This window comes from Nycticebus coucang, chromosome 15 (genome assembly GCF_027406575.1).
Source record: "Nycticebus coucang isolate mNycCou1 chromosome 15, mNycCou1.pri, whole genome shotgun sequence".
Taxonomy (NCBI): Eukaryota; Metazoa; Chordata; class Mammalia; order Primates; family Lorisidae; genus Nycticebus; species Nycticebus coucang.
In genome coordinates, this window is record NC_069794.1 from 63748412 (window position 1) to 63771827 (window position 23416).

At 39.6% G+C, this 23416-nt stretch overlaps 1 protein-coding gene across 1 annotated transcript in view; it reads left to right on the top strand.

Moving 5' to 3' along the window:
* Positions 1 to 23416, top strand: part of GTF2F2 (general transcription factor IIF subunit 2) — a 180132-nt gene that overhangs the window by 36196 nt on the left and 120520 nt on the right. The window contains exons 3-4 of the mRNA XM_053563589.1: positions 805 to 823; positions 2693 to 2837. Of these exons, the coding sequence (XP_053419564.1) occupies positions 805 to 823; positions 2693 to 2837 (164 nt within the window). The remainder of the gene's footprint in view (positions 1 to 804; positions 824 to 2692; positions 2838 to 23416) is intronic.

Below are 23416 nucleotides of genomic sequence, written 5' to 3' on the forward strand. Positions count from 1 at the left end.
AGCTGGGACTACAGGCGCCACAGTGCCTGGCTATTTTTGGGTTGTAGTTGTCATTGTTGTTTGGTGGGCCCAGGCTGGATTTTAATGCCAGCTCAGGTGTATGTGGCTGGCGCCTTACCCGCTTGAGCTACAGGCGCCGAGCCTGATTTCATATTTGTAAAAAACAATTTTTTTTTTGTAAAAAACAATTTTAAAACATTCATAGACAGTATATATAAAGTGTGGAAGGTTATTTACCATAGCAAGAGTTTAACAGTGGTAATTTTGGCTATTTAAAAACTTTTTTGCTTCTCTGCATTAAAAATACATAATGCACATGTTATTTTTATAATAGAGAAAAATTGCTCATAACTTAATTATTAAATTGAGTAATTTTTGAACTTTAAGACTTTGTTAGGTAAATGAAGCCTCTTCAACTAGACTAAATAGTAAACTTTACTGAAGTACTATACAGATCTGGTATTAAATATGTATCACATGCTGCTGAATGCTACAAATGCTCAGAAATAAAGATAAGAATTATAATCAGATCATTATTTGGACAAAGTAGAATAGGATAGTTTATAATACTGTTAAGTGACACAAATTCGTAATATCCAAAATAATCATGAGTGATTATATGGGTTATTTTTTTCACAGGATTGAAAATAGGTTAGTTTAGGGAGCCAAGGGTAAATATTAATCTGTGTAAACATAATATTTTATGTACATAGGAAGTAGCATTATTTCATTTAGCTCTTAACTAACATTTGAAAACAATGTGAATGCTAAATAATTTTAAATATTTCCTTTTCTTTCTTTTAGGAATCAAGGAAGGACTGAGGTAAGATTATTTATATGAAAATCTTAGTTAAGGGTGGCACCTGTGGCTCAAAGGAGTTAGGGCACCAGCCCATATGCCGGAGGTGGCGGGTTCAAACCCAGCCCTGGCCAAAAACTGCTTAAAAAAAAAAAAAAAATCTTAGTTAAAATGTGAGCTTGTTTTACCTTTAGTAATAGTAAAGAAAGAGTGTTGTTTGCGTTTTGGAAAACTCTGCATTAAATGAGCGGCTGATGGTCAGGAACACATAATGATATAAATGCCACCCTTGTGAATAAGTGTACTCTTTTCTAACTGTTGACTTTCGGCATTTTCTTCTTTGACTTCAATATCTCCTCTCATAGTCTCAGTACTATGAAACTGAGTAAAACTTCAGTAATATTTTAGTAATACTTTAGTGTTACTTCTGTGTGGCAAAGACATTTGACTTTTTGAGAACTTCAGATTTTAACCCACTGAGTCCAGCTAATAATTTATATGTAATAGTACCTATTATGTAGTAGAGTGGTATTTAACAAATACCATGATCTTTCCATGTGGTTGGAAGATCAGTAATTTTATGTTTATAAATCTCTTTAAGGTAAAATTTGTTATTTTGGTGAGATATGATATATAATAAAAATAATTTTGAAAGAATACTTTGTTTTTTTATTCTAAATGTTAATATTGAGTTATCCTTAAAAATAGTTGTATTTGTTAAAATATTCAAAAATTAAATAGTATCATGTACTTGTACAATAGTCATTCAGACCTGAAAAAAGAAATACATCTTCTGTTTAAGGAGCACATAAGGTTTTCAGAGTAAATAGCTCATTTTCCTCCCCTTTCATGTACAATTGCTTTCTTAATATTCTTCAAGATTCACTCATTCAGCAAATACTGTTTTCTTTCTGTGTGTCAGGTTCTTTGCTAGATCTTGAGGTTATAAAAGTAATGAGACAGTGGTTCACACCTGTAGTCCTAGCACTCAGGGAAGTTGAGATGGGCAGATTATTTGAGCTCAGTAGTTCCAGACCAGCCTGACCAAGAGTGAGACCCCATCTCTAGCAAAAATAGAAAAACTAGCTGGTCATGGTGGTACATGGCTATGGTTCCAATTAGTCAGGGAGGGTGAAGCAAGAGGATCACTTGAGCCCAAGAGTTTGAGGTTGCTGTGAGCTATGACTCTATGACACTCTAGCCTGGGTGACAGAATGAGAGTCTGCTTCAAAAACAAACAAAACAAAAAATAAATTTACATGATGATCCCTTGACCTCAGAGACCTTAGGAATAATTTTATTCTTGTTTTAAAAAGAGTTGTTCTAAAAAAAAAAAAAAAAGAAAAAGAAAGAAAAGAAAGAGTTGTTTAGCTACAGACCAGAGAAAACATTTGAAAGCTGTCCTTTTGATGGTAGATTAGCCTTATTATTCTGACAGTTGGGAATTAGATTTTTTTTTTTTAAACACAGGTTCTCTGTTGTGCAGGCTGGCGTGCAGTGACTATTCATAGGCATGATCATAGTGCGCTGTAGCCTTGAACTCTTGTGCTTAAGCAGTCCTCATGAGTCAGCCTCCTGATAGCTGGTATTACAGGCATGTGCCACTGCGCCCAGTTTAGATTCTCTTTTTATGACTAAGAATTAAAGATTTTTATAATAAAGTGACTGGGAAAGACTCACATTAAAAAAAGTATTTGATTTATAATTGAAATTTCTTTTAAGTTACTTTGGATACAAAAGTCTTTTATAATAATCTCTGGTTAATGTGTTCATTAAATGACTAGAAAGGCTCACATGTTTTGGAAAATGTATTTGATTTATAACAAAATTTTCTTTATGGTTGTTTTGAATATAAAAGTCTTTTGTAATAACCTCTGGTTATGTCTTTATTAGGTGTCATTTACTTTGAATGAGGATCTTGCAAATATTCATGATATTGGTGGAAAACCAGCTTCAGTTAGCACACCAAGAGAACATCCATTTGTCTTGCAGAGTGTTGGAGGACAGACGTTAACAGTATTTACTGAGAGCTCCACAGGTCAGTGAGAATGGACTTATTTAATGTGATTCCTGTACATATTGTACAGATTTTCTGTCTCCATATACACCCCTGTTTGCTTTTATTAAGGTCATTACCGAGGCTGTTCCATCTGTCATTTTGTCTGCCTCTGTTACTCATATCATGCTTTGTTCTGTGTATTTCCTCGTAATTAGTGACATTTTAGCTGTCACTTCAGGGTTTAATTTCCATTTGGGGTCTGAAGATATAGAACAAAGCAGATGGAAGAATGTGGTGTACCCAAGCTGGCTTCTAAGATGTTGAAGAAACAGTATTGTGAGTTTTGCCAAGATAGGGTCATTCTTGCTTGTTTTAGTAAATTGATATTCAGTAAGTATAAGTTGTACTTTAAAAAATACTGCTTAATATTAGGGAATATCTTAGTCTGGGCTTTTGCTCTTGTATGCCTTGTATACCTACAGGCCTTTTTATTGCATAAAGATTAACTTCTAATTGATATTCACTTCTATGAAGTTCTGTGTATATAATTTTTAAATTGTGTTTGCAGTGAGATATTTTAACAGTTCAGTAAGTCAGGAGCAAATGTTTCCATTTGTGAATGAAATATAGGGGTATATTTTTGTGGTATATACTCAGCACAAGTGTATGTTTATTTTCCTTGTTTCATGATTTTTACCTCTCAATGAATTTAGAATTTTATTATTAAAGAAACAGTCCACCTCAGTTTAATGGAACAGAAAATCTTTCTGTTATATAAAAGAAGAAAATGATTTTATTCTATCTTATCAAACATTTCAAAGAAAGCTGTGAGAAATTATGGTATATTGAAAGCATTATTGTTTAAGAAAGGAATATCCTCAGATAATTTGTTGTGGTATCTTGGATCCAATAGCTGGATAAAGTGATCTAAGCAATTAGTCCTTTTTTTTGGATGTAGTCTTTTTTGTTGTTGTTGAGACAGAGTCTCACTATGTTGTCCTCAGTAGAGTGCTGTGGCATCACAGCTCACAGCAACCTCAAACTCTTGGGCTTAAGCGATTCTCTTGCCTCAGCCTCCCAAGTAGTTGGGACTATAGGTGCCCACCATAACTCCCGGCTATTTTTTGTTACAGTTGTCATTGTTGTTTTAGCTGGCTCGGGCCGGGTTTGAACCCACCAGACTTGGTGTATGTGGCTGGTGCTATAACCACTGTGCTACAAGCCTCCTAGCGCTGAGCCTGGATGTAGTCTTAACGGAATGATGGAATGATGAATTGTAACTTTTTTTTTTTTTTTTTTTGTAGAGACAGAGTCTCACTTTATGGCCCTCGGTAGAGTGCCGTGGCCTCACACAGCTCACAGCAACCTCCAACTCCTGGGCTTAAGCGATTCTCTTGCCTCAGCCTCCAAAGTAGCTGGGACCACAGGCGCCCGCCACAATGCCTGGCTATTTTTTGGTTGCAGTTTGGCCGGGGCCGGGCTTGAACCCGTCACCCTCGGTATATGGGGCTGGCGCCCCACCAACTGAGCCACAGGCGCCGCCCGATGAATTGTAACTTTTCAATCATGTAGTTTAAGATAGGGGATTGGTTTTATTGTATTATTTGATGCCATACATAGTATAGTATTATAGGAAGTAGAAAATAAAAGTAACGGTATCTTCAACAAATCCATTATATGCTGGGGAAGATTTGACTTTACCAAGTATTCATTGTATGTTATGTTGTTGAGAGCATACTGTAGGCATTACGCAAAGAATCTGAAATTTGCGTTTTGGTTGCTGAGATCTAACAAGACCTGTTGAACCTATGGTGTTTTCTCTACGTCTGTGATTGTCCCTGGAGTGGCACCAAGATGGTAGAAAAGAGGCACAGCCTTGATAAAAGTTTGAGGTAGGGAAACTCAGACTTCCTTTGTAGAAAAAAGTACCCTATTTCAGATTTTTTACTTATGAAGTGACTAATTTTTCCAAAGCATGATTTGCTGCTTGCTGGTATTTACATTATGACAGTAATTTAGAAAACTAACATTTATTATCCTCAAAAGCTTCCATTTTACATATTCTAAATCCTTTTATTTTGTGCTCCTTTTCAGCATTTTGTGTTTACATTTCTTGGTTATAGTGTTTCCGCTGTCATATGGTTTTATAAGGATTATTTTAGCAGGGATATGAAAAAGGATCAAGATTGTCACCTTATTCTATTTGTAGTATATTCTTGCTTGGTAAAAATGTGATAATACAATTGCAGGCCTAATTTGCTTTTAGATGGTATAAGCTATAATGGAATTTTTTGCTCTTTACCTCATTAATTATTTCTTTGTTTTGTCATTGTTCCTTGATTGTCTTTGTACCTTTCTGTGCTTTAATTTTCTTATTTGTGAAATGAGGATTATAATTTATTTACATTTATAGTAAATGTGAATATATTGAAAACACTTAGAATAATGTTCAGTACATAGTGAATACTCAATTATTAGCTGTTATTTTATTTTTTTATTTTTTGAGACAGAGTCTCAAGCTGTTGCCCTGGGAAGAGTAATGTGGCATCACAGCTCGCAGCAACCTCCAACTCTTGGGCTTAAGCAATTCTCTTGCCTCAGCCTCCCGAGTAGCTGGGAGTACAGGTGCCCGCCACAACGCCTGGCTATTTTTTTTTTTTGGTTGTAGTTGTCGTCGTTTGGCAGGCCTGGGCTGGGTTGAACCCACCAGCCTCAGTGTATGTGGCTGGCACCATAACCAGTGTGCTATGGGCGCTAAGCCTAAAAATTTCTTGATTGCTTGGATGAATGAGATAAAAGCTCTAGAGTTGTTAACAGTTTATTTCCTTCTTTGAGGGTTTGTTTTTTTCTGTTTTGAGACAGAACAAAACAAAAACAAAAGGCATGGCACCAAGTCTCGGTAAAGTGCAGTGGTGTCATAGCTCACAGCAACCTCCAACTCCTGGGCTCAGGCGATTCTCCTGCTTCAGCCTCCTGAGTAGCTGGGACTACAGGCGCCCACCACACCTGGCTATTTTTTGTTGCAGTTTGGCCGGGGCTAGGTTCCAATCCACACCCTAGGTATATGGGACTGGCGCCCCACTCACTTAGCCACAGGCGCCGCCCTTCTGAGGGTTTTATGTATTTGCTATTTATAGTCATTAAAGCAGCAGTTCTACAAGTGGGTTCCTTGAATCTCCAAGAAGACATGAATATATAGCAGTATATATATATACTTTTCTATAGGACGGGACCATAGTTTTCACCGGAGTCTTAGGGATCTTTGAAACAGAAAAGTTACAGAGCACTATTCCAATGTTACCCTGGTTGGTCATGAACCTGCTAATAAAGTATGAGGGACCAAGCCTTTTTTACAGTTAGTAAGCTGTTTATTTTATATTAAAATATAAATAAAGTAGGCATTATTTTGAATATTTTTATATTTTCCCTCAGGCATAGAAATGTGTACCTTCTTATTGAAAAAAATTGCTTTTCTAAGCCTTTTTTGGGGGGCAGCGGAGACAGAGGGTCAAACTGTTGCCTTGGGTTGCCCTCACTAGAATGCTGTGGCATCACAGCTCACAGCAACCCCCAACTCCTGGGCTCAAGCGATTCTCCTGCCACAGTAGCTCCAAGTAGCTGGGACTACGGGCGCCTGCCACAACGCCCCACTATTTTTTGGTTGCAGCCATCATTGTTGTTTGTCTGGCCCAGGCTGGATTCAAACCTGCCAGCTCAGGTGTATGTGGCTGGCGCCTTAGCTGCTTGAGCCACAGGCGCTGAGCCTCTAAGCCTTTTTTACATTTGTTTTTTTGTTTACTTAGTTTAAGAGACAAGGATCTTGCTCTTAAAGGATCACCTCAGCTGGAACACAGTGATATGATCACAGTTCCAATGGACCCTTGAATTCGTGGGTGCAAGTGATCCTCTTGCCTTATCCTCCTGAGTATCTGGGACTACAGGCATGTGTCACCATGCCTGGCTCATTTAAAAAAATTTCTTTTAGGGCTGGGCACGGTTGCTCACTCCTATAATCCTAGCACTTGCCAGGCCAAAGCAGGTGGTTTGGCTGAGCTCATGGGTTTGAGACCAGCCAGAGCCAAAGCAAGACCTCATCTCTAAAAGTAGCCAGTAATCCCAGGCTGAGGCAAGAGAATCGCTTGAACCCAAGAGTTTGAGGTTGCTGTGAGCTATGACACCACAGCACATGGCACTCTACCCAGGGTGAAAAAGTGAGACTCTGCCTCAAAAAAAAAAAAAAAAAATTTTTTTTTTATGGCTAGGTGCCTATAGTTCAGTGCTTATGGCACTGGCCACATACACCGAGGCAAGCAACCTGGCCTGGGCCTGCTAAACAACAATGACAACTACAACAAAAAAATATCTGGGTATTGGCCTGGTGCCCGTAGCACAGTGGTTACGGTGCCAACCACATACCCTGAGGGTGGTGGGTTCCAACCGGTCCTCGGCCAGCTAAACAACAATGACAGTTACAACCAAAAAATAGCCAGGCGTTGTGGTGGGTGCCTGTAGTCCCAGCTACTTCGGAGGCTGAGGCGAGAGAATGGCTTAAGCCTAAGAGTTTGAGGTTTCTGTGAGCTGTGAGGCCACGGCACTCTACGGAGGGCCATATAGTGAAACTCTGTCTCAAAAAAAAAAAAATTCTTTTTTGGTAGAAATGGGGTCTTGCTTTGTTGCCCAGGTAGGTCTCAAATTTCTAGTCTTCAGCTATCCTCTTGCCTTGGTCTCCTAAAATACTGGGATAAGAGGCATGAGCCACCATTCCTGGCCTTCATTTCTTTGTAATAGTATACAGGTCCATAAAATGTAGTTTTATTAAAATCAAAGCCACATTTGAATTAAAAATGTTAAGAGTTTTGGTTTTAATAACTTTATTCCTTCTGTTAATGTAATTTTGCTGGCTCTGAGAGGCCCCCTTTGAGCCCATTTTTCTAAGGACTGAATTCTACATATCTGTGTATCTTTTGGAGAGTTGGAATTAGAGGAGACTGTGATAAGTTGTACAGTACTTTCCCCTTAATTAAAGTAATCTACATATCATCATTCACATTTTATGAACCCAGTTAATTTGCTTCTAGTTGAGTCTTCCTGTCTGATAGAATATGTTTTATTTTTATGGTCTATTTTGTGTTAGCTCTTCTAAATGGTCAGTTTCTTAAGTAAGTATTTTTATGGGATTCTCTTATCTATTACTTTTCCCCAGTTGGGTGTTTAGTATTTTTATCTTCTATTTATTGGTGACTATTTAGATAAGTTCTTCTTTTTTTTTTAATCTTTGGCATCCCTGTTTTTATTCAAACTTAGATTTTCTTCTTTATAACTGCCAGTTCTAGACAAAAATCTTCATTCATCTGTTCAACAGATACTTTTGGTACCAGGCCCTGTGCTAGAATAAGACTAGACTCCTGTCCTGTGGGGCAACCATTATATGAATAAATAATTGCTACAATTGCTTTAATGGAGTTATGTACAAAAAGGAAAAAGTAGAGTGTATGTTTTGCCTGAAATAACTGGGAAAGGCTTCAAAAGCGGAGATAATATTTGAGTTGTATTTCAAAGTCTATGAATAAGGGCATGAATGCAAGGAAAGAAAGCAAAGATAAAATTTCTTTTTCTGGCCTTCAAGTATCCTATTCTTTGTTTTACATTCTCCTACCTATTATAACATACCTGTCATAACAATCTAAAAATCTCTTAAATAGTTCTGGTTAGATCAAAGCAAAAAAGCTCAACTGTGGACTTGATAGTCTAGTTTAGAGATGAAAAGTTTGGATTGGTGCAGTGAGAGTAGAAAGGAGGGTTTATTTTCTTCAGGTAACAGAGGTAATTTTGACAGCTTTTGGTGTTGAATCAGCTACGGCGGAATTGGAAGAGTGAGAATTATAGAGTGGTTTCTAGGCTTTTTTTGGTTGGAGCATCTGAATGGGTAATGAGACCATTACTGAGTTAGAAAATATTGGAAGAAACAGAGTTAGAGCAGATATAGAAGCACAGATAACTTTTTTGCTTTCATTTTTCATTATCTTTGACTCCTTTGTGACAGTGCATTAATTCAGTAAATTAATATTTGTGCCTATTTTTTACAGGCCCTCTTTTGGGCTTGAGGTACTTAGGTAGCAAAAGCTCAGCCCTTGCACCTACATTTTAGTAAAAGGAGACAGCAACAAATATTAAACATAAGTAAATTATATTGCTGGCTAGAAGTTGATAAATTTTCTGGGAAATGAAGTTTTAAAATTTTATAGTATAATCAGAGTGAGACCTCATTGAGAAGATAGAATTTGAACAATCTTGAAGGAGGCAGAAGAATTAGCTGTGTGGAGTTTGTTAGCCAAACTAGGGGTTTTTAAGGCAGAGAAAACTGTCCACACTAACAGCCTGAGGTTGAGCAAGCAAGTGGGGTGTTCAAGCAATAACAAGGAGGTTGGTGTGGGTGGAGTAAGATGAGCGGGGCGGGTGGGGGGGGGCGTAGCAGACTATTAGGTAGAAAGGAGGGGGTTGACAGTGGCAGATCGTGAAGGGATTTGTATAGTATGATAAGGATTTTAGATTTTATTTTTAAGTGAAATGGGAGTTGCTGGAAAGTTTTGAGCAGAATAGTGATAAGATTTGATTTACTTTTTTTTTTTTTGAGACAGTCTTACTTTGTTGCCTTCGGTAGAGTACTGTGACATCATAGCTCACAGCAACCTCAAACTCTTGGATCAAGTGATTCTTTTGACTCAGCCTCCCAAGTAGTTGGGATTACAGGTGCCCACCACAACACCCAGCTTTTTTTTTTTTTTTTTTGAGACAGAGCCTCAAGCTGTTGCCCTGGGTAGAGTGCAGTGACATCACAGCTCACAGCAACCTCCAACTTCTGGGCTTAAGTGATTCTCTTGCCTCAGCCTCCCAAGTAGCTGGGACTACAGGCACTTGCCACAATGCCTGGCTATTTTTTGGTTGTAGTTGTCGTTGTTGTTTGGCAGGCCCGGGGTTGGATTCAAATCTGCCAGCTCTGGTGTATGTGGCTGGCACCTTAGCTGCTCGAGCTCCAGGCGCCGAGCCTTTTTTTTTTAAGAGCCAGGGTCTTGAACTCCTGTGCTCAGGCAATCTACCCGCCTCTGCTTCCCAAAGTGCTAGGATTACGGGCATGAGCCACCGTGCCAGGCCCTGATTTACATTTTCAAGGCTAACTGAGTGAAGGTTGAGAAGAAACAGTGGGAGTTCAGTGGAAGCGGGAGACTGTTAACAATAATCCAGAGGACAGATATTAGAGGCTTAGACCAGCGTGGTAGCAGTGACAAAGATCTCTCACCTGATGTCCAGCTCCCTATCTTTAGTTATCTTAACAGGCAGCCACTTGGATTTCTTATCACCCAAAACCTAGAAAATAAAAAATCAGATTCATTTCTCTGTTCCTTTATTGTCCATCTTTCTGCCAGTGATACATGAGTCTATTTTTGTCTTGGCTGTTCTAATTCTTAGTCCTCTCTTACTCTCACATTCAGTCATTTGCCTCATTTGGTCATTTCTATAGCAGAAATCATATAAACTCATCTCTGGATGCCACTTAACCCAAAGGAGCTCTCTGGAAACTCCACCTGTCATCTCCAGCCCTCTTCAGTCTCACCGGCTGGAGTCCCTTCCCTTTACAGGAGCCCTCTGTATGGCCTCTGCTTTCCCTCTTGTTTTTTCTCTGCTAGGGATTTGTCTTTTGTAGTCACAGTCATCCTTCCCTTTACTGGCCTACCCTTTGTTGATTCTTTCTTCATCTAGACTTGTGTGGCAGCTAAGTTTATATTACTCATTTTGTCCCATAATTAAACCTGTGGGCAGGGAATTGCATCTCGTGCTTATCTCCATGATGCCTAGTATAGCATTGAGCACATCTGTGGTATGGGATTGAACATCGAGTGCATGGGCTTGCCAAAGCAAACGTGTTGCCATTGTTTCTTTCTTTCTAAGAATTACTGGTACTCTAAAGGTACCTTTTAGAATGGTTCTTCAGTGAGATAGCTTGTTAGTGACTTATAGGGTACCTATTCTTCCTTCAAAGTATTTTTCTGAAGACATTTGAGGTTCAGCATTGAATTTTAAATTCCTTTGTTCCTCACTTTATTTTTTGTTCATTATATTTTTATTTTGGCCCAGATTTTTTTTTTTTTAACTTTCTCTTTGCTTATTGGGCTTAGTCAGTACTGTATTCAGTGACACAATATGAAGACATGTTCCCCAGATCAAGCAGCAGCTGAGATAATTGGTGGTGGTCTGCCTTATAGACTTTCATATCTTGAATTTGGTAACATATACCAACACACATCTTAGAATGTATTAGTTTGTATTTGAATAAAAATGTATAGTGATGGAAATTATCTTTTTTTCCTCCTAGACAGTCTCTGTTGCCACGCTAGAGTTGCCCTTGCTGTCAGCCTAGCTCATATCCACTTCAGACTCTTGGGTTCAAGTGATCCCTATGCCCCAGCCACTGAGTAGCTGGAACTACAGGTGCCAGCCATGACACCCCACTAATTTTTTATTTTTAGTAAAGACATGGTGCTGCTCTTGCTTAGACTGATCTGAGCTCAAGGGAGTCTCTCCCTTGAGAAGGGAGTGTCCCAGAGTGCTAGGATTACAGGCTTGAGCCACCTCTTTGCCCAGCCTGCAGACTTTTATACTCTGTTACATTAAAATAACTTGTCTGTCTTGTACTTCCAATAAATCTTTTACCCATTTATGAATTTGTAACATCAGATATTCATCATCTGGAGACTCTTGGTTCACTGAGTTATGCAGTTATTTTAAACTCTGACACACGATACATTATACAGTTCAAAAATTTACATTCGTTAGCATCACCACTGATTTTCTCAGAAAAGTCTTTTGGGGAGCTGGTCGTGGGTACCAGGTTTTCAGACTTTACATTTATTTTACTAATGTAAACAAATACTACTTGTTTTATTTTAAAGAATGGACATTTTTCATTCATTTTTTGAAAGAAACATCTATGACATACCTGGGTCTGTCATAACTATAGTTTTTCTGTTAGTTGTTCTTTCAAGTAACATTGATAGCTCAGCCTTCAGCTCAAATCATTGCTCAAGTGCTTTTATGTATTTATTTATTTGAGTCAATCACCTTATGTTGGTATCCAGCATATTCCCATTTGGTGTCACACAGTGTTAAAGGATGAGTATTCAAGGGTTGAATTTTTTTTTTTTTCAGACAGAGTCTCACTATTGCCCTCGGTTGAGTGCTGTAGCATCACAGCTCACAGCAACCTCCTGCTCTTGGGCTTAGGCGATTCTCTTGCCTCAACCTCCCGAGAAGCTGGGGCCACAGGCGCCTGCCACAACGCCTGGCTATTTTTTTGTTGCAGTTTGGCCAGGGCCGGGTTCGAACCCGCCACCTTCCATATATGGGGCCGGCACCCTACTCACTGAGCCATAGGTGCCACCCAGTTATTTTCTTTTCGTATGCATTTATTACACTTTTGTTTGTGTAAGGTCTGCTTTGGTATGTACTATCTTATTCAATTCTTCCACACTCTGTGAAGGAAGGACTTTTAAAATCTGTTTTGCTGATGAGAGAACAAAAGCTCTCAGAGATTATGTGACTGGTCCCTCCCTATTTCCTCATATTTAGAAATATATTGTTAAAAATATATATATTGTTAAAACATTCTCTTTTTTAGTAGGTGACAGGTCGATACCTGCTTATCACCTCTGCTGACTCCAAGTTCCCTATTGCCTCACCTCACTTCCCTGGGCAGCCATCTTCATGTACTTGGCTTTCTCCCTTTCTTGGTGAATAAAATGCAAAGGCCCCACAGGAGTAAGGAAGCCCTTGTTTTATTTATTTATTTATTTTTAGCCACAGCCTCAAGCTGTCGCCCTGGGTAGAGTGCTGTGGCATCACAGCTCACAGCAACCTCCAACTCCTGGGCTTACGCAATTCTCTTGCCTCAGTCTCCCAAGTAGCTGGTACTATAGGTGCCCGCCACAATGCCCAGCTATTTTTTGGTTGTAGTTGTCATTGTTGTTTGGCTGGCCTGGGCTGGGTTCGAACCCACCACCCCCAGTATGTGGGTCCAGCGCCCTACTCCTTGAGCCACAGGTGCCACCCTTTTTTTTTTTCCTTTGAGATAGAGTCCTACTATGTCGCCCGTGTGAGAGTGCTGTGGCATCACAGCTCACAGCAACCTCGAACTCTTGGGCTTAAGCGATTCTCTTGGCTCATCCTCCCAAGTAGCTGGGACTCCAGGCGCCCACCACAACACCCGGCTATATTTTTTTGCAGTTGTCATTGTTTTAGCTGGCCTGGGCTGGGTTCGAACCTGCCAACTTCAGTGTATGTGGCTGGCGCCATAACCATTGTTCTCCGGGTGCCAAGCTGGAAGACCTGTTTTTTTACTTCTTATGAGAGAATATATGGTAAAAACAAGATGGAGTAAGTCAGGCTGGGGTTGGTAACATGGTAACTAGGCTGGTTGATTTAGGTCCTAAGTGATCTTTACCTTCTATCTCCCATTCTTTGTAAATTTAACTCCCACCCTAAAGATGCTCATCTTGAATCGCTTAGGAAGATTGATTTAGGAAATTAACTTTTAAATTAGAAATGTTGGAAATGGAAGAACTGGCTTTCTAACAAAATTTGATGGACCTATCCTGGTCTCCACATAGAGGCTGACAGTGACAGGTGTCTGGACTCTCTTTGTCTCGTAACACTTAGAGTAACAGCTTTGTCAATGAATATTAAGGGAATTTTTTTTTTCTTTTTTTTTTGGCGACAGTCTCACTATGTCACCTTTAGTAGCTGCTGTGGCGTCACAGTTCACAGTAACCTCCAACTCCTGGGCTTAAGTGATTCTCTTGCCTCAGCCTCCCAAGTCACTGGGACTACAGGCGCCCACCTCAATGCCTGGCTATTTTTTGCTGTAGTTATTTAGCTGTTGTTTAGCTGGCCTGGGCTGTGTTCGAACGCGCCACCTTTGGTATATGTGGCTGATGCCACAACCACTGTGCTAGGAACGTTGAGCTGAGGGAATTTATTTTTTTTAAAGTAAATTTCTTTCTTTTTTTTTGTAGAGACAGAGTCTCACTTTATGCCCCTTGGTAGAGTGCTGTGTCATCACATGGCTCACAGCAACCTCCAGCTCCTGGGCTTAAGCGATTCTCTTGCCTCAGCCTCCCGAGCAGCTGGGACTATAGGCGCCCGCCACAGCACCCAGCTATTTTTTTTTGTTGTTGCAGTTTGGCCGGGGCTGGGTTTGAACCCGCCACCCTCCGCATATGGGGCCGGCGCCCTACTCACTGAGCCACAGGCGCCGCCCGTAAATTTATTTCAAGTTAACGTGAGGGAGACAAACAACCAGGTCAAAAATATTTGGTTTTGTTAGGTAGAGTCCCTCTTGTGCTTTGGTCCCCCACACAGAAGGTGTGGTAGATACCCCCACGCCCTGCCCATTCAGTGAGAGCACCCAACCCGCAGGGAATTTTTTATCAAGAGATATAAATATACTATAAATATACATTTATATCCAGGTTAAGCAATGCTTTTAATATTGAGCAATAGCTTTATTAGTATTTTTAAATGGCTTTATTATTAAGTAAACACACACCAGTTTCGGACAATTATGTACTTGTGAGGAAGAACAAATGGAAACAGAGATGTATGTTGTTAGTGTTTTATATATTTTCTGAACTGTACCAACGTTTGTGGTTGACCCCAGAGGTTTGGTTTTGCATTTTACTGCTAACTGCCTGAGCCATGTGAACCCTCTGAAAATTAATGAAAACTATTGGCAGGAAGTGTTTCTTTGTTCAGTGGCTGGGAGGAGAGAAAAAGGAACATGCTCTTCATATTCAAGTATGAATGCTTAAATGTGTGGTAGCTTTAATGATCTAAGGAGACGGGTGAGGGAGATGAATCAAAAAAACGTCAGTGCAGGAGATATTGTGGTTTAGAATCACAAGTTTCTTAAAAATTATGATTTATTCTTCAGTGTTTATATATGTTTAAATAAATATACATGGATCTGCTATATTTTGCCATTTCTTTGCTTCACATGTATTCCTTATGTATTTCTCTCCATCTCATTCCCTCCCTTTCCTCAGACATTAACCACTATCCTAAAATACATATCATCTTCAGTTTTTTTATAACAAGAAATATTTCAAGCCTATGGAAAAGTGTAGAGAATAGTATAACCTATTTCCAACCGTTGCATTTCATAAATGTTGACATTTGCTGTATTTTTTAAAGCTAGGTTGACATTTCATTTTTCTTTTTCCTTGTCCCACTCTCACCTACCTTTCCAGAGGTAGCTGTTGTCCTGGCGTTGGCGTGCATTACTGTGATTCATTGTGACTGGTTTGCGATTGCCTACAACAAATCTTAATAGTTTAACTGGAGAAAACCGACAGAATTCTCTGGAGATGTATGGGGCAATGTGTTCCAGATTTCTAGCAATTACAGAAGTTCAGTGCTTAGCTTGAGTAGAGATTTTTCTCTGTAAAGTATATCTTGGAAAATCTTTTTGTTTGTTCTGTCTCTTTTAGTACATGAACAATTTTAAAAATTGCCTTGTACTTTAGCATAAATTAGGTGATCAAAAGTAATTATCAATGAGAAACTTAAAATTTAACCCCAGGTTTTCAGTGAAATACCAGTTGATCAGTAGAGTATAAAGATGAAGGAAGACTATAAATTTTATTTTAGCCTTGCCAGCCACGCATTTATTTATTTTGGTAATGTGATCTCTGTTTCTTCATCTGTATTATAACAATCACACTGATACTGTTTTGAATATGAATTATATCGTATTTAAAGTATCTTTCCTCAGAAGGCTTGATCTATAATTTATGTAAGGAATATTTGTTTTTCCTTCAGTTTTAGTCATTGCTATGAATTTATTAATGTCACCTAAACTTTTAGTTTCCCTACTCATGAATTCCACTTAAATTTTATAGCCTGAAAGTAATTTAAGTTTGGGTTATGATTTCTGTTAAATAAATGACTTTACTTTGGACCTTTGTTTTCTGTAGATCCTTATTACGATTTTTATGGAGTATGTCAGGTTTTACTTTTTTTGTATGTATACATTTTATTTGCCTATTCCTAAAATTCGGTGATGCTCAGCTATGATCAACTTGCCTATTTACTTTTTGGGACAACAGTAGGGAAGAACTTAGGAAGTTTTTGTTGTATCTGGAGAGAATGACAGGCTGTACAAACATGTTTCTCTTTCTTCCTTTTGATTTTCTATAGCTTCCAGTTCATAAGTTGGTTCTTTGTTTTGATTCATGTATACTGACGATCTTAGGAAGAACTTGGTTTCTTTACAAACGGAACCCAGCATGATAAAATCAATTTAAATTTGTGTATTAGTTGAATTATTAAAACTAAGTCATTGAAACACTTCCAAGTTAAAAATATTTTAATTTTTTTGCTGGGTATTGTAGCTCATGCTTATAATTCCAGCAACTTGGAAGGCCAAGGTGGAAGAATTGCTTGAGGCCTGTAGTTGAAGAATAGCTCGGGCAATATAGCAAGACCCTGTCTCTTAAAAAAAAAAAAAAAAAAATTAACTGGGTACAATGGTGTGTACTTATGGTCCTAGCTACTTGGTAGGCTGAAGTAGGAGGATTCCTTTAGCCCAGGAGTTCAAACCTTCACCGAGTTATACTGATACCACTGCATTCCAGCCTGAGTGGCAAAGACCCTAAATATACACACACACACAAATGTATATATATACACACACACACACACAAATATATATATATATATTTTTTTTTTCTTTTTTTTAAGCCTCCCTTTAATTTAATTGTGTTTTTCTCTTGTGTGGGCCTGTAGTTGTTGATCTGCTGGTTTCAAATTAGTACTGAATACATGGTATACTTGATTTTCCATTTTTGAGATACTTTACTAAGGAGAATGTTCTCCAAATTCATCCAGGTAAATCAAAAGATACAAAATCTGCATCTTTTTAATGGCTGAATAGTGTATTCCATGGCATACATATACCACATTTCGTTAATCCATTTATGGGTTGATGGGCTCTTGGGTTATTTCTACATCTTTGCATTTATGAATTAAGCTGCTATAAACTTTCTACTGCAGATGTCCTATAAATACACATTTTAAAAAATATTACTTTCTTTGGCTTTTTCAAATCATATTATGACTATTTATTTTTAAACCTCAATTAAGGTTTTTGTTATCCATGGTCTCTTCTCTAGTTTTTTGAGCATAAGTATACTTTTACATCAAAATTTAAAATGGAAAAAATGCTATGTAGATAAATTTTCTTTCTCTGCAACATAGCCTTGGGTTACAGAAACAGAAGACAGATTATTTGGTTGCTTTTGCATTTTTATCACTTAGAAATGTAGTTTGTTGATTTTGATAGCTCTAGTATAGTAATTCCCTTGGGGAAAAAAGAAGCTAAGTCTTTAAAATTGGTTTATTACTTCAAAAAGCAATAATTTTTATTTAAGTCTGGGTGTGGTGTCTCATGCGTTAATCCTAGCACCCGAGCAAGACTGAAACCCCATCTTTACTAAAAATAAAAAGACTGGGCAGTGCCCATAGCTCAGTGGGTAGGGTGCTGGCCATGTATACGGAGGCTGGTGGGTTTGAACCCAGGCCTGGCCTGCTAAACAACAATGACAACTGCAACAACAACAATAAAAAAAAAAAATAGCCAGGCGTTGTGGTGGGTGCCTGTAGTCCCAGCTACTTGGGAGGCTGAGGCAAGAGGATTGCTTAAGCCCAAAAGTTTGAGGTTACTGTGAGCTATGATGCCACAACACTCCACTGAGGGTGACAACTCTGTCTCCAAAAATAAATAAATAAATAAAAATATTTTTGTTTCTAGTCCTTATCTTAAACATTGTTATTGTTATTAAATTTTAAGCCTGTTTAATTCTGTGAAGGCAAAAGTGAAAACTTAATAAACCTATGTATATGTAAAAAAAATAAAATAAAATAAAAATAAATAAATAAAAATAAAAAAACTAACTGGGCATTGTGGCAAGTGCCTGTACCCAGCTACTCAGAAGGCTGAGGCAAGGGGATTGCTTGAGCCTAGGAGTTTGAGGTTGGTGTGAGCTGTGAGCCCTGGCACTTTGGCCTGGGGCAAGAGAATGAGAATGTTTCAAAAAATAAAAATTAAAAAAAAATGCACAGAGTACAGGTGGCTTTCAAGTAAAAATTAGCAGCCCCTGTGGGAGCCCCACAGTCCCACTGGTCCCACCCACTTCTAGTCCCACCCAGTTTGGGGGTACCCAGTGCTGGTAAAAAGGTTATGCAACATGAATTTACATTATAACAGAATAGGAGGGGTTACCATTATGAATTTGAAGCCTACTCTAACTATATTCTTGATTACATTGGCTGTAATACAGAGTACCTTCTTTCATTTTATATTCTCTTAACTATTTGGTTCAGAAGAATTGTGATAACTTTTTTTTTTTTTTGAGACAGTCTTACTTTGTCCTCATGGTAGAGTGCTGTGACATGATAGCTTACAGCAACCTCAAACTCTTGGGTTTAAGTGATCCTCTTGCCTCAGCTTCCCAAGTAGCTGGGACTATAGGCGCCTGCCACAAAGCCTGGCTATTTTTTTTGTTGTTGTTGTTTGTTTGTTTTTGACAGAGCCTCAAGCTGTCAGCTGTCGCCCTGGGTAGAGTGCTATGGCATCACAGCTCACAGCAACCTCCACCTCCTGGGCTAAAGCAATTCTCCTGCCTCTGCCTCCCAAGTAGCTGGGACTACACCTGGCTATTTTTTGTTGCAGCCGTCATTGTTGTTTGCCCCCAGGCTGGATTCGAACCCGCCAGCTCAAGTATATGTGTCTGGCGCCTTACCTGCTTGAGCCACAGGCGCAAGCCAGCCTGGCTATTTTTTTAGAGATGAGATCTTGCTCTGGCTCAGGCTAGTCTTAAACCTGTGAGCTCAGGCAATACACCCACCTCGGCCTACCGGAATGCTAGGATTATAGGCATGAGTTATTGTGCCTGGCCCCAGTAATTTTTTATTAAGGCATTTAAATATATATTTACATCTTTATTAAGCAATTATGTTATTTATTAGTAAGCAATAGCTTTATTAATAAGCGAACAGAAATCAGTAACCTATTAAGCACTTAATTTGTTTGCTATGGTGAGCACTTACCTGATTGTAGATGCAAAATCAACTTGGAGGGGCGGCGCCTGTGGCTCAGTGAGTAGGGCGCCGGCCCCATATGCCGAGGGTGGCGGGTTCAAACCCAGCCCGGGCCAAACTGCAACCAAAAAATAGCCGGGCGTTGTGGCGGGCGCCTGTAGTCCCAGCTACTCCGGAGGCTGAGGCAAGAGAATCGCTTCAGCCCAGGAGTTGGAGGTTGCTGTGAGCCGTGTGACGCCACGGCACTCTACCCGAGGGCGGTACAGTGAGACTCTGTCTCTACAAAAAAAAAAAAAAAAATCAACTCGGAGGGTACTTGCCGCGGACCACCCTGTCGGTGGGCTTCAGTCCGAGGGAGAGCAGGGAGAAGGAGCGAGGAAGGTTGAGAGGTCGGCGCAGGAATGACAGTCTGGCACACCACGGGTCGGTGTATGCAGCTGCAAATTTACTGTGAAACTTATGCAAGTACTTATACACTTCTGCTCACAGGCAGGGGGGCGTCATGGGTTACACAAGGGTCATTCTGAATTACTGGGAAAGTTACAAATTTTTTCTTTACGGTTGCAGTTTTCGTGCTTAGGTAAGCTCTGATTGTTTTAGATATTTTTGACAATGTAATTACTCTGTCTCTGTTCGTAATTGATAACAGCTAAAAGCATACCTAAAATAAACAGTACAAAATTTAACTCACTCATGGTTGTGAAATTGTTTTACTCCTAAATCATTGGTATTTACTGTGATGGTATTTATTGCTTAAACGTTTTATTGCCTGACTTATAGGCGGCACTGAGTCTAGCAGGCTCGTGCCTTATCTTATCCTGTAGTGCGGTGGGTCCAGCCTTGAGAAAGCACATTGTGATTAGTATCAGAGCACACAGACCTATGCTAAAGAAAAACAAAGTAATAAATTTTAAAGGCTGCCACGGTCGTTCAAGCTCCTGCGGGTGACTTGGCACGTAAAGCACCGTTTCTGATGCCGTTTGTGCAGGGGTCGCTGGGGGCGAAGCTCCGTGGAGCACAAGCCTCCTTACCGGCGTTCTAAAACGCGGTCAGCGCCGCCTCACTACGGCTGTGGTGCCGTGGGTGCGGCAGGTACTAAGGTGACATGGAAAAAAAAAAGAAAGAGGCCAGGCGCAGAGGCTCACACCTGTACTCCTTGCACTCTGAGAGGCTGAGGTGGGTGGATTGCTTGCGTTTAGGAGTTCAAGACCAGCCTGAGCAAGAACAAGATCCCATCTCTAAAAAATAGGGTGTTGTGGCAGGCACCTGTAGTTCCGGCTACTTGGGAGGCTGAGGCAGGCAGCTATGACGCCATGACACTCTACTAAGGATGACAAATGAAATTCTATCTCAAAAAAAAAAAGAAAAGAAAAGAAACGAGGTATCATCATAAACCTCAGTTCCTTCGTAAATTCCCTGTTTGGTTTGCCCCGTAGTAACAAAAATGATCTGTCCACTAGGTATCTGTAAATCATGAATATGATCTTAACCTGCCACTTTCTAGATATATATTATGTATTATCTAGTGCAGTGGGCATCTTCTGGTAGCATGTGGAAATGTCTTTGTTACAGCCAGGTGCATACAGCTGGCACCTAGTGATCAGGGATGCTGCTAAACGCCCTGCACTGCACAGCCCCGCAGCAGGTTGCCATTTGGCCCACAGTGTTAGGTAGAGAAGCCCTGGCCACTGTAAATGAGCTGTCATTTTTAGTGGACAAGCAATTTTTCATAACTATGATGATATTAAAATTATAAAATAGATGTTTTTTTGCAGGTGCCAATAGGAGGAACCAGAACCTTTACGCCTTCCCAGTAGTTGTTCTTGTTAGTTTCCTTCTCCCTATACCTTCCTTCTTCCCCCTCTCTTCTGTTATACCAGAGGAAATTTATGTGTTTTTCAGAGATTACTGTTGTTTTGTTGTTGTTGTTGGAGACAGTCTCACTATGTCACCCTTGGTCGAGTGCTGTGGCGTCACAGCTCACAGCAACCTCCAAGTCTTGGGCTTAAGCGGTTCTCTTGCCTCTGCCTGCCAAATAGCTGGGCCTTAGGGGCACCTGCCACAATGCCCTGCTATTTTTTTTGTTGCAGTTGTTTAGTTGGCTGGGCTGGGTTCGAACCCACCACCCTCTGTGTATGTGGCTGGTGCCTTAACCACTGTGCTATGGGCACCGAACCAGAGATTACTTTTGAAATTTTATCTTTATCTTTAAAAAATCTCCTCAGAAGCACCCTATTTCTTCACAAAGCATTTTTTTGTCAGATTACTTCTTTCAAATAATGTGAGGTGTTTACATGATCACAGAAGCAAAATTTTCTGATTGTGTAGCAGCCCAACTGAAGAAATTTCTTTTTAATTTTTTTTTTTGAAGAAATTTCTTAGAGCTGTACATATAGTGCTTTAAACATTTTTTACTGCTCCTTAAAAAATTCTTACACTTGGAAAGATACATCTTTTCCTCTTTTGTCCCGTCTTACCAACCTACTTTATTGCAAGCTTAATTTAATTCTTTAATTTCAAATTTGAAGAGTCATATATAGTAAAGAAAAAAAATGCAATAGAAAATTAAAGTGTGGACATGGTGCCTGTGGCTCAAGCCGCTAAGTTGCCAGCCACATACACCTGAGCTGGTGGGTTCGAATCCACCCCGGACCCGCCAAACAACAATGATGGCTGCAACCAAAAAATAGCCGGGCATTGTGGTGGGTGCCTGTAGTCCCAGCTACTTGGGAGGTGGAGGCAGGAGACTCGCTTGAGCCCAGGAGTTGGAGGTTGCTGTGAGCTGTGATGCCACGGCACTCTACCCAGGGTGACAGCTTGAGGCTCTGTCTCAAAAAAAAAAAAAAAAAAAAAAAACTAAGTGTGGCTGATTTCTCACCTATATATTAATAGGGAATAATTTTACAGAGTTTTTTTTAAAAGATAAATAAAAGCTTACTAGGAAAGAAATTAAATGTTAACTCCCCCCACCCCATTCCATCCCCTAGCCTTTTAACTTTACATTGTGGAATTTTTTAAAGCATATACAAAAGTAGTGAAATTCCATATATCTATCATTCAAAATGAAATGATCAACATATCGTGAGCCTTTTTGCAGCTATGTGCCAGTCATTGCCCTTTATGTACCTTACAGGACTGTTTTAATAAGAATCTCAGATAACATTCTATCCATCCTTAAATTCTTCAGTACTATAGGCCTGGCTTGGTGGCTTATGCCTGTACTCCCAGCACTCCAGGAGGCTAAAGTGGGTGGATCGCATGAGTTCAGGAGTTTGAGAGCAGCCTAAGCAAGAGTGAGCCCCATCTCTAAAAATAGCTGGGCATTGTGGCAGGCACCTGTAGGCCCAGCTGTTTGGGAGAATGAGGCAAGAGAATTGCTTGAGCGATTTGTAATGATTTTTGGGCAGTGGGGTCCAAATGGTATGAACATGGTAATGCATACTTAATAGTCATGACATTTGTACCCCACATTATAGAAATGGGTTCATGTGTAACAGTTCACTGTTCACAAATAAACTACCTGAGGTTTCTGTGAGCTATGATGCCATAGCACTCTTTTGGGGGCTAGAAAGTGAGACTCTGTCTCAAAAAAAAACCCAAAAAACTTCAGTATTTTCTCCATATAGATTCTTTAAAAATACATATATATAACCACAAGATGATTATGATACCTAACACAATAGTTCCAAAATGTCATGGTAGATTTAGTCAGTAGGACCTATTTAGTGCTCAAATTCCAATGGTTTTTTTTTTTCTTCCATTAAGTACATTGTTTTCTGGTTTATGGTCCAGCTCTTATCTGAAGTCACTGTGGTTTGCAGTTGTATAGTTTGCAACATCCACTGGAGAAGGTACAGTAAGTTCATCAAGTAATTTGTATTACTGTGAAGACAAGAAGCAGTCTCTCTGCAAAACTCTTTTGAGGAATTTGCTAATAAAGAAATGACAGAATAGAGAATCATTTCTAGAGCAGTACTGAGGCACTGATAGAGTCTTGAAACAGTGTTGATGGGAAAGTAATGAAGCCGTGTCCACTGATTGTGAGATGGATTATTTTCATATTGCCTCAAGCGCAAGTTAACAAGTAGATGAGTTTAGAAAGGAAGAGATTTTGTCAATCCAATATGACCAAACTCTAAGGAATAGAGGGCTTTTGAAATAATAGTTAACAGTAAAATAGAAGTGGGTGGCATCAGAATTTATATGATAAACTGAATAAAAAATGTTTAATAGAGTAAATATGGATAGGGACTATATTGGTATATCTAAGTGTAAACAATGGGGACGTTGGGTGGCACCTGTGGCTCAGTGAGTAGGACGCCGGCCCCATATGCCGAGGGTGGCGGGTTCAAACCCAGCCCCGGCCAAACTGCAACAACAACAACAACAACAACAACAAAATAGCTGGGCGTTGTGGCGGGCGCCTGTAGTCCCAGCTGCTCGGGAGGCTGAGGCAAGAGAATCGCGTA